Raw genomic sequence first — 12,435 nt, 5'->3', positions numbered from 1 at the left:
CTCCAATACCTTGACTTTGTCCTTAAGCCATTTTGCCACAACTTTGAAAATATGCTTGAGGTCAATGTCCATTTTGAAGACCCATTTGCGACCAAGCTTTAAATTCTTGACTGATGTCTTGAGATGTTGCTTCAGTATATCCACATAATTTTCCCGCCTCATGATGCCATCTATTTTGAAGTGCACCAGTCCCTCCTGCAGCAAAGCACCCCCACAACATGATGCTGCTACCCCCGTGTTTCACGGTTGGGATGGTGTTCTTCAGCTTGCAAGCATCCCCCTTTTTCCTCCAAACATAATGATGGTCATTATGGCCAAACAGTTCTATTTTTGTTTCATCAGATCAGCAGACATTTCTCCAAAAAGCACAATCTTTGTCCCCGTGTGCAGTTGCAAACCATTGTCTGGCTTTTTTATGGCGGTTTTGGAGCAGTGGCTTCTTCCTTGCTGAGCGGCCTTTCAGGTTATGTCGATATAGGACTCATTTTACTGTGGATATAGATACTTTTGTACCCGTTTCCTCCAGCATCTTCACAAGGTCCTCAAAAGCCTTCCTTAGGTCCAGAAACACAGCCCCAACAACGCCCCCTTTGTCCATCTTGGACTTCACATTTTGCAGAAGAAAGCAGTTGGCCCTTTCTGTGGAGCGTTTTGCTCTGAAGCCAAACTGCATGGAGTGTAATGTGAAGGGGCTGTTGTTGAGGTGGGCAATCAGTTGCTCTGCTACACACTTTTCAACAACCTTCGACAGCACAGGATCGGAGGTAGCTTTTAAAAATGTTATTCCCAATCCCAATCCCAAAGGGGGCGTTGTTACTGTTAACCATGAGGTTCTCATCACAAAATTGTCCAAGTTCAACTTTTCCCCCGATGCCTTGAGATGGATGAAATCATACCTTGAAGGCAGAACTCAGTGTGTCAGAGTGAGCAATGAGCTGTCGCCCACTCTTAGCTATGATGTGGGCGTGCCCCAAGGGTCAATACTGGGGCCCCTCATGTTCAGCTGCCAAGCTACTCTTCCTGGGGTCCAAAGCTTACTACTGATGTAATGGATTTTAATACAAATTAAATGGACTTGATTATATAAAACAATCTATAATGACGCTTTAGTCCGCAATGCTTTGTGCTAGAAACAAGCTGTAAAATGACGGAAAGACGTGACACTGATGCATATGGGATATGTTTAGTTTGTCTCTGACATTCAGAGGCTGCACTACAACTTGATATACCCGAGGAGCAGTGGTGTAGTGCAATTTCTTTTTAGGTGAGGGAGCACCCAAAAAAATATGTTTATACCGACAGATTGAATATCATAATAGGTGTATAAAATGCCTCTTCCAATTGCAACATCTGCTATACTGTATGCCCACACATCTTGTCAAGATGTTATATTTTTAATACTCTCAATAACAAAGTTAGACATACCTAATTTCAAAGTAGGCCATTATCACTGTCAATCGTGAATTCAATTCTTCACGTTTTACTGGTGAAATGTCCAAACTGCATGCCAATCATTTGATCTCAAATCAGTTTCATTTGAATATGCATTTTGATCTTCTTGAATAACTTTACGAGCAAATTAAAGCAGATGGTGTTAAACTATTAGCATTTCTTGTAGGCCTATTTTGTTTCAACCAAAGCTTGCATGGATCACGCTGTTGAGTTTTGGCCGCATGAGGAAAATATTTGATTATTCAGCTTCAGATAAGAAATGACTGGGGAGGTGTGTTTGGTGTAACGTATTATAGGTGTACCATGCTACAGTAGGTTTATATGCTAGTCAGATCTGCTATGTAAAATACTAATTAGTCATTGTGTTCTTGTCAGACATTGATTCAGCTTTGATCTAACTTCACTAAACAAGCACCATTGTGAGAAGTGATTATCTTCTATTTGTAATAATAATAATAATAATAATGTGATGAATAGGACTATTAGATGTAGGCAACAAATTGATGAGGGTTATTTTGAGCAATTTGAGTGCCCTTTGAATCGTGGTGCTGAAAGGACAGGAATGGTCAAGTATTGTTCTGGGTTTCACTGCACAAGGAGTTTTATGAACATCATGGCAGACATGCGGTGAATTTGGATCCTAGATCTCGTTGGTGTGATGATAAGGTTGATGCGGTAGATCAGTTTCAACTTTCTATCGATGGTTTCGAACAACCTTCGGAATCAGAGGTTCAGAACTAGACATTCATCCATGTTTCTCAAACGTCAAATTTCGAAGTTGTTCCAAATGTCAAATTTTGAAAAGCAACTTTCTATCGTTGGATTTGAACCTTTGTCTTGCTCACATTGAGGGAGAGGTTGTTCCGGGATGCCTACAAGGCCCTCCCCCGCCCTCTGTTCGGCAAATCTGATCATGACTCAATTTTGCTCCTCCCTTCCTATAGGCAGAAACTCAAACAGGAAGTACCCGTGCTAAGGACTATTCAATGCTGGTCTGACAAATCTGAAGATTGTTTTGATCACACAGACTGGGATATGTTCCGGGTAGCTTCCAAGAATAATATCGACGAATACACCGATACGGTGACTGAGTTTATCAGGAAGTGTATAGGAGATGTTGTACTCACTATATTAAAACCTACCCTAACCAGAAACCGTAGATAGATGGCAGCATTCACGCAAAACTGAAAGTGCAGACCGCATTTAACCATGGCAAGGTAACTGGGAATATGGCCGAATACAAACAGTTTAGTTATTCCGTAAGGCAATCAAACAGGCAAAATGTCAGTATAGAGACAAAGTGGAGTTACAATTCAACAGCTCAGACACGATATGTATGTGGCAGGGTCTACAGACAATCACAAACTACAAAGGGAAAACCAGCCACATCGCAGACACCGACTTCTTGCTTCCGGACAAGCTAAACACCTTCTTCGCCCGCTTTGAGGATAACACAGTGCCACCGACGGGGCCCGCTACCAAGGACTGTGGGCTCTCCTTCTCCGTGGCTAATGTAACGGGAAGGGTACCTGGGGAAGGGTACCAAAACATGTCTGCACCATTGAAGGTCCCCAAGAACACAGTGGCCTCCATCATTCTTAAATGGAACCACCAAGACTCTTCCAAGAGCTGACAGCCCGGCCAAACTGAGCAATCGGGGGAGAAGGGCCTTGTTCGGGAGGTGACCAAGAACCCAATGGTCTCTGACAGAGCTCCAGAGTTCCTCTGTGGAGATTGAAGAACCTTCCAGAAGGACAACCATCTCTGCAGCACTCCACCAATCAGGCCTTTATGGTAGAGTGGCCAAACAGAAGCCACTCCTCAGTAAAAGGCACATGACAGCCCTGAATGCCAAGAATCACATCTGGAAGAAACCTGACACCATCCCTACGGTGAAGAATGGCGGTGGCAGCATATGCTGTGGGGATGTTTTTCAGTGGCAGGGACTGGGTGTAAAGATTCTGAATACATATGTAAATGTGATGTTTTGTATTTTTTATACATTTGCAAAGATTTCTAAAAAACTGTTTTTGTTTTGTCATTATGGGGTATTGTGTGTAAATTGATGAAGGAAAAAAAACAATTGGAATCAATTTTAGAATAAGGCTGTAATGTAACAAAATGTGGAAAAAGTCAAGGGATCTGAATACTTTCCGAATGCACTGTAAGCATCTGCCTCTGATTCCGGAGGTTGCAAATTTGAATCCAGCGATAGAAAGTTGTTTTTCGGAATTAGACGTTTGGAGCAACTTAAAAATTCTGTTTGACAAACATTAATGAATGTCTAATTCTGACGCGAGACTAAGCCTCTGCATTTGTGAAAAACAACTTTAGTCGCTGGATTCTAACCTTCGGAATCAAACCACAACACCCTAGCAAAACCGAAACCCAATTGAAGGTAACAGCACTCACTGTTGCCCCTAGTGGCCAGTTTCCACGTCATCTGCCGACGTCCTCAGAAATGGCTGGATGTCGAATACTGACTTGTAATCACGTGTGACCTGGCTGATTAAACAACATAGTAACTCTAAATCAGCCAGGTAGCCTATACTATTATTATTTCAATGCTATTTAAGAAATCAATTGTGAAGCATTTTGTGCCACACAACAACCGCACTTCAACAACATGCCTATAAAAAAATGTAGCATTTAGGCTGTATACATAAAAAATTACTTAGAATGAAATAATGAAACGAAAAAATGCCTTAGTAGGCTGTACAGTCATTCTACAGTGCCTTTGAATTCACTTTTAGAAACACGAAATTAGTCAGTCTTTGGTTTGTAGATCATGTGGTGAGCTACACTACCGGTCAAAAGTTTTAGAACACCTACTCATTCAAGGGTTTTAATTTATTTTTACTATTTTATACATTGTAGAATAATAGTGAAGACATCAAAACTATGAAATAACACATATAGAATGATGATCAAAGAAATGTTAAATAAATCAAAATATATTTTATATTTGAGATTCTTCAAATAGCGACATTTTGCCTTGATGACAGCTTTGCACAAAGGACAGTTTCTAAAACTGCATATCTAAGGCTCTGGTCTGTCCTAGGAGTGAGGGTAAACAGTAGGCATGTCCTCTGCTATCCACTTTATGTTATTATAATTTTGGGTATAAGGGAGTGTCACTTTTTTCAAGTGCTCAGGGAGGGTCAGGTAAAAATATATTTTACTGAAGGGGGGGCCATCCATTTTAATTTCAGGGAGATGTGACTTTCTCCAGGTATCCTTCATTGTAAATGCAGTACCCTTCAAGCATTTGGACAGAGAAGTATAAATTGTTTGGTTATTTACTATATATAGTGAATTCGGAAAGTTTTCAGACCCCTTGACTTTTTCCACATTTTGTTAGGTTACAGCCTTATTCTAAAATGGATTATAAAACATGTTCCCTCAAACTACACACAATACCCCATAATGACAAAGCAAAAACGTTTTTTTTATTTTTTAAATATATAAAACTGAAATATCACATTTACATAAGTATTCAGACCCTTTACTCAGTACTTTGTTGAATCACCTTTGGCAGCGATTACAGCCTTGAATCTTCTTGGGTATGACGTTACAAGCGTGGCACACCTGTATTTGGAGAGTTTCTCCCATTATTATCTGTAGATCCTCTCAAGCTCTGTCAGGTTGGATGGGGAGCGTTGCTGCACAGCTATTTTCAGGTCTCTCCAAGATGATAAGATGACGCCGAAGAGGGTGGCTGACGTTTTACATGCTCCTAACCAACTGTGCTATTTCATTCGTTTTCACGTTGTTCGTAACTTATTTTGTACATAATGTTGCTGCTACCGACTCTTATGACCAAAAAAAAAAAACTTCTGGACATCAGAACAACGATTACTCACAACAAACTGGAAGAAACTTTTTCCTTTAACGAGAAAGTAATATCTTATGTTTTACCGAGTCGTGGCTGAACGACGACATTAAGAACATACAGCTGGCAGGTTATACATGCAAGAGGAGAAAACAGCAGCCTCTGGTAAGACACGGGGCGGGGGCCTGTGCATATAAACTCAACAAAAAAAAGAAATGTCCCTTTTTCAGGACCCTGTCTTTCAAAGATAATTCGTAAAATCCAAATAACTTCACAGATCTTCATTGTAAAGGGTTTAAACACTGTTTCCCATGCTTGTTCAATGAACCGTAAACAATTAATGAACATGCACCTGTGGAACGGTCGTTAAGACACTAACAGCTCTTCAGGCGGTAGGCAATTAAGGTCACAGTTATGAAAACTTAGGACACTAAAGAGGCCTTTCTATTGCCTCTGAAAAACACCAAAAGAAAGATGCCCAGGGTCCCTGCTCATCTGCGTGAACATGCCTTAGGCATGCTGCAAGGAGGCATGAGGACTGCAGATGTGGCCAGGGCAATAAATTGCAATGTCCGTAACGTGAGACGCCTAAGACAGTGCTACAGGGAGACAGGACGGACAGCTGATCAACCTCTCAGTGGCAGACCACATGTAACACCTGCACAGCATCGGTACATCCGAACATCATACCTGCGAGACAGGTACAGGAGGGCAACAACAACTGCCTGAGTTACGCCAGGAACGCACAATCCCTCCATCAGTGCTCAGACTGTCCGCAATAGGCTGAGAGAGGCTGGACTGAGGGCTTGTAGGCCTGTTGTAAGGCAGGTCCTCATCAGACATCACCGACAACAACGCCGCCTATGGGCACAAACCCACTGTCGCTGGACCTGATAGGACTGGCAAAAAGTGCTCTTCACTGATGAGTCGTGGTTTTGTCTCACCAGGGGTGATGGTTGGATTCGCGTTTATCGTCGAAGGAATAAGCGTTACACCGAGGCCTGTACTCAGGAGCGGGATCGATTTGGAGGTGGAGGGTCCGTCATGGTCTGGGGCGGTGTGTCACAGCATCATCGGATTGAGCTTGTTGTCATTACATGCAATCTCAACGCTGTGCGGAAGACATCCTCCTCCCTCATGTGGTACCCTTCTTGCAGGCTCATCCTGACATGACCCTCCAGTATGACAATGCCACCAGCCATACTGCTCGTTCTGTGCGTGATTTCCTGCAAGACAGGAATGTCAGTGTTCTGCCATGGCCAGCGAACAGCCCAGATCTCAATCCCATTGAGCACATCTGGGACCTGTTGGATTGGAGGGTGAGGGCTAGGGCCATTCCTCACAGAAATGTCCGGCAACTTGCAGATGGCTTGGTGGAAGAATGCGGTAACATCTCACAGCAAGAACTGGCAAATCTGGTGCAGTCCATGAGGAGGAGATGCACTGCAGTACTTAATGCAGCTGGTGGACACACCAGATACTGACTGTTACTTTTGATGTTCACCCCCTCTTTGTTCAGGGACACATTATAAAATTTCTGTTAGTCACATCAAATCAAATGCATTTATAAAGCCCTTCTTACATCAGCTGATATCGCAAAGTGCTGTACAGAAACCCAGCCTAAAACCCCAAACAGCAAGCAATGCAGGTGTATAAACACGGTGGCTAGGAAAAACTTCCTAGAAAGGCCAGAACCTAGGAAGAAACCTAGAGAGGAACCAGGCTATGAGGGGTGGCCAGTCCTCTTCTGGCTGTGCCGGGTGGAGATTATAACAGAACATGGCCAAGGTGTTCAAATGTTCATAGATGACCAGCAGGGTCAAATAATAATGATCACAGTGGTTGTCAGGGGTGCAACAGGTCAGCACGTCAGGAGTAAATGTCAGTTGGCTTTTCATAGCCGATCATTGAGAGTATCTCTACCGCTCCTGCTGTCTCTAGAGAGTTGAAAACAGCAGGTCTGGTACAGGTAGCATGTCTGTGGAACTTGTTCAGTTTATGTCTCAGTTGTTGAATCTTGTTATGGTCATACAAATATTTACACATGTTAAGTTTGCTGAAAATAAACTCAGTTGACAGTGAGAGGACGTTTCTTTTTTTGCTGAGTTTATGTGAGAAACAGCTGGTGCACGATATCTAAGGAAGTCTCGAGGTTTTGCTCGCCTGAGGTAGTGTGGTCAACATCTTATCATGAGATACTCTATCTACCTAGAGAGTTCTGTATTTTTCGTAGCTGTCTACATACCACCACAAACCGATGCTGGCACTAAAACCGCACTCAATGTATAAGGAAATAAGCAAACAGGAAAACACTCATCCAGAGGCGGTGCTACTAGTGGCTGGGGACTTGAATGCAGGGAAACTTAAATCAGTTATACCGAATTTCTATCAACACGTTAAATGTGTAACCAAAGGAAAAAAATATTCTAGACCACCTTTACTCCACACACAGAGACACATACAAAGCTCTCCCTCGCACTCCATTTGGCAAATCTGACCATAATTCTATCCTCCTGATTCCTGCTTACAAGCAAAAATTAGCAGGAAGCACCAGTGACTCGGTCTATAAAAAAATGTGGTCAGATGAAGCAGATGCTACACTACAGGACTGCTTTGCTAGCACAGACTGAAATATGTTCTGGGATTCCTCCGATGGCATTGAGGAGTACACCACATAAGTCACTGGCTTTATCAATAAGTGCATTGAGGACGTGGTCCCCACAGTGACTGTACGTACAGCACATACCCCAACCAGAAGCCATGGATTAGAGGCAACATTCACACTGAACTAAAGGGTAGAGCTGCCGCTTTCAAGGAGCGGGACTCTAGCCCGGAAAGCGTATAAGAAATCCCACTATGCCCTCAGACGACCCATCAAACAAGCAAAGCGTCAATACAGGATTAAGATTGAATCCTACAACACCGGTTCTGACGCTTGAAGGATGTGGCAGGGCTTGAAAACTATTACAGACTACAAAGGGAAACCCAGACGTGAGCTGCCCAGTGATGCGAGCCTACCAGACAAGCTAAATGCCTTTTATGCTCGCGTCGAGGCAAGCAACACTAAAGCATACACGAGAGCACCAGCTGTTCTGGATGATTGTGTGATAACGCTCTCGGTAGCTGATGTGAGTAAGACCTTTAAACAGGTCAACATTCACAAAGCCGCGGCACCAGACGGATTACCAGGATGTGTACTCAAAGCATGCGCGGCTCAATTGGCAAGTGTCTTCACTGATATTTTCAACCTCTTCCTGACCGAGTCTGTAATACCTACATGTTTCAAGCACACCACCATAGTCCCTGTGCCCAAGGAGGCGAAGGTAACCTACCTAAATGATTGCCGCCACGTAGCACTCACATCGGTAGCCATGAAATGCTTTGAAAGGCTGATCATGTCTCACGTCAAACGCATCCTCCAGGATACACTAGACGCGATGCCAGGAAAACAACCTTTCCCTCAATGTGAGCAAGACAAAAGGAGCTGATCGTGGACTACAGGAAAAGGCAGGTCGAACAGGCCCCAACTAACATTGATGGGGCTGCAGTGGAGCGGATCGAGAGTTTCAAGTTCCTTGGTGTCCACATCCCCAACGAACTAGCATGGTCCAAACACACCAAGACAGGCGTAAAGAGAGCACATCAAAACCTTTTCCCCCTCAGGAGACAAAATATTTGGCATGGGTCCCCAGATCCTCAAAAAGCTCTACAGCTGCACCATTGAGAGCATCCTGACCGGTTGCATCACCGCCTGGTATGGCAACTGCTCAGCATCCGACCGTAAGGCGCTACAGAGGGTAGTGCGTACGGCCCAACGCATCACTGGGGCCAAACTTCCTGCCATCCAGGACCTATATAATAGGCGGTGTCAGAGGAAAGCCCATAAAATTGTCGGAGACTCCAGTCACCCAAGTCATAGACTGTTTTCTCTGCTACCGCACGGCAAGCGGTACTGGAGCGCCAAGTCTAGGACCAAAAGGCTCCTTAACAGCTTCTAACCCCAAGCCATAAGACTGCTGAACAATTCATCCAATGGCCACCGGACTATTTACATTGGACACCCCCTCCATTTGTTTTGTACACTGCTGCTACCTACATGTACAAATTACCTCAACTAACCTGTTCCCCAGCACACTGACTCAGTACTGGTACCCTCTGTATATAGCCTCGTTATTGTTATTTTCTTACTTTTTAACTTTAGTTTATTTGGTAAATATTTTCTTAACTCTTCTTGAACTGCACTGTTGGTTAAGGGCTTGTGAGTAAGCATTTCACGGTAAGGTCTACACTTGTTGTATTCAGCGCATGTGACAAATAGTTTGATTTTAATTGTTCGATCGGGTTCAAGTCCAGGCTCTGGCTGAGCCACTCAAGGACATTCAGAGACTTGTCCCAAACCCACTCCTGCGCTGTCTTGGCTGTGTGCTTAGGGTTGTTGTCCTGTTGGAAAGTGAACCGTCGATCCTGACAAGTCTCCCAGTCCCTGCCGCTGAAAAACACCCCCACAGCATGTTGCTGCCACCCCTATGGTAAAGCATGGTGGTGGCAGCAACATGCTGCCAGGTTTCCTCCAGACGTAACGCTTGGCATTCAGGCCAAAGAGTTCAATCTTGGTTTAATCAGACCAGAGAATCTTGTTTCTCATGGTCTGAAAGTCTTTATGTGCCTTTTGGCAAACTCCAAGCAGGCTGTCCTTTGCCTTTGACTGAGGAGTGGCTTCTGTCTACAATAAAAGCCTGATTGGTAGAGTGCTGCAGAGATGGTTGTCCTTCTGGAAGGTTCTCCCATCTCCACAGAGGAACTCTAGAGCTCTTTCAGAGTGACCATCAGGTTCTTGGTCACCTTCCTGACCAAGGCCCTTCTCCCCCGATTGCTCCGTTTGGCCGGGCGGCCAGCTCTAGGAAGAGTTTTGGTGGTTCCAAACTGCTTCCATTTAAGAATGATGGAGGACACTGTCTTCTTAGGGAACTTCAATGTTGCACAAATGTTTTGGTACCCTTCCTTAGGTCTGTGCATCGACAAAATCCTGTCTCGGAGCTCTACTGCCAATTCCTTCAACCTCATGGCTTGGTTTTTCTATGACATGCCCGGTCAGCTGTGAGACCTTATATAGACAGGTGTGTGCCTTTCCAAATCATGTCCAATCAATTGAATTTACCCCAGGTGGACTCCAATCAAGTTGTAAAAACATCTCAAGGATGATCAATAGAAACAGGATGCACCGGAGCTCAATTTCAAGTCTCATAGCAAAGGGTCTGAATACTTATGTAAATAAGGTATCTGTTTTTAATACATTTGCTAAAATGTCTAAAAGCCATCATGACAAAAATGAAAAGAGGTTGTGTGTAGATTGCTGACGTAATTGTTTTATTTAATCAATTTTAGAATAAGGCAGTAATGTCACAAAATGTGGGAAATGTCAAGGGGTCTGAATACTTTCCGAAGGCACTGTATAGTTCCTTATATCGTTCCATGCTGTTCCCAATAATAACATTTAATGGACACAGCAATTTAATATAAAGATAAATAATCTCCGCAATAATTTACCAAATGGCCCTTTTCCTATAATAATAACTCAATCACTGGTCCTCAGTGCTGAAATAGCAGCTGCATCTGCTGATTACATGGGACAAGGGGTACCTGATCAGTAATCGTAAATCCATCAATGCTACTCTGAGACACTTTGAATACAGGCCTACAGTAGATCTTTCCTAAATTGTAGGTGTCTAAGTGGTGGCCTGGCCTGTCATTTGGTCTCTGTAGCCTCAGGACTTTCGCTCTTAATCTGAATGTTTCACCCTGCTCTCTACCTCTTCATTGTCACCCTGTCAAATGATGTCATTCTCTGACCCCTCCTTCCCTGAGCCCATGCCCACAACAGACAGAACAGCAACAGCAGAATTAGCATAATCAAACATTGTATACAAAATAGCAGGGGGAAACACTTAGAATATATAACACATGGCAAACATATATTAGAACAAATTAAATACATAATAGGCTACAGAACATTTATCTTGATGGGAAAACAGCAATGTGTAAAGTGGTTTAAAAAAAAAAAAGATGACTTTGAATACATTTAAGATCTACAGCGAGCTCTTTTCAGTGGTTTCACTTTGTAACGGGTCCACTGCTTGGCATTTGAGGAAACTGTGACATCTTCGGACGTATTTTTGTTTTTACCATGCATCATTGGGTGTAGCTCTGCATGACAGCTAACCTGTAGTAACCTCAACCGGTCATCCGGTAGGTGGACGAGAATAGCCAACTCTAAGGTGTCATAGTTGTATAACGACTGACGAAATCATGTGATGTGATTGAAGTTTTCAGATACAGCCTAGCAAGACGTATCCAGTCTAGATGCTATTACTTTCACTTACCGAGTTGGAGCAGTACAGCACAGTACAAAAGCCATACACGTGATATTGACATTGTTCACGTAATCGGACTAGTCGTCGCTCTCTTGCGTGCCGTTAGACACTTTATAAATATTTAACACAAGTCTGAAACTATCACGTACTGAGTAGCTACAAGCTAACGTTAGATAGATACGTGTATTAATTAGTATGTGCCTTTCGTGTATGCCTAATAGCAAATATGTTTAATGAGCGCATAGATTGTTTCCTTATGTTTGAACTTTTTTATATATATACATTTATATAACGACAGAATATTTGCCGTCCACGTTTAGACTAGTGTCTTGTCAAATCTATAAAACAAGGTGTTCACTGCTCAGGCAAACGCATGGCTACTATTTCAAACTCCTTCCGCCCATATTCTTCAGACCAGTCACGAGTCACACCCGAGAGACAAAACGTTTACGAGGGTGCGCTCTGCACGTTCGTAAATTCAGGGCGTTGTCAGATCACCCCATACCATTGCAATCAGTCGACATAATCGTCAACTATCATCAGAAATCAAGCGATATGAATCAGACGTTTCATATTGCAATCAGTCGACATAATCGTCAACTATCATCAGATATCAAGCGATATGAATCAGACGGTTCATATCTTGGTACTGTATTGAGAATGACACAATAACGCGAGATCACATTTCCAGCATGTCCGACAACCAGAACTCCATTGCCCGCCATAGGACGCAAAATGGTAATTAATCATTAATAAGTGAGCATTGCATTTGCAACTCCT

General features: G+C 43.2%; 1 protein-coding gene across 10 annotated transcripts in view; it reads right to left on the bottom strand.

Moving 5' to 3' along the window:
- The window catches only part of tnr14 (Tumor necrosis factor receptor superfamily member 14), a 48,388-nt gene that overhangs the window by 16,377 nt on the left and 19,576 nt on the right, over positions 1–12,435 (bottom strand). The window contains exon 1 of one of the 10 annotated variants that reach the window (XM_082961454.1): positions 11,665–12,415. In XM_082961454.1, the coding sequence (XP_082817580.1) occupies positions 11,665–11,716 (52 nt within the window). In that variant the 5' untranslated portion in view covers positions 11,717–12,415. 10 annotated transcript variants of the gene reach the window in all.

This window comes from Salmo salar, chromosome 15 (assembly GCF_965601325.2).
Source record: "Salmo salar chromosome 15, fSalSal1, whole genome shotgun sequence".
Taxonomy (NCBI): Eukaryota; Metazoa; Chordata; class Actinopteri; order Salmoniformes; family Salmonidae; genus Salmo; species Salmo salar.
The sequence above is the reverse complement of the archived record's forward strand: the minus strand, read 5'-3'. Positions and strand labels throughout refer to the sequence as shown.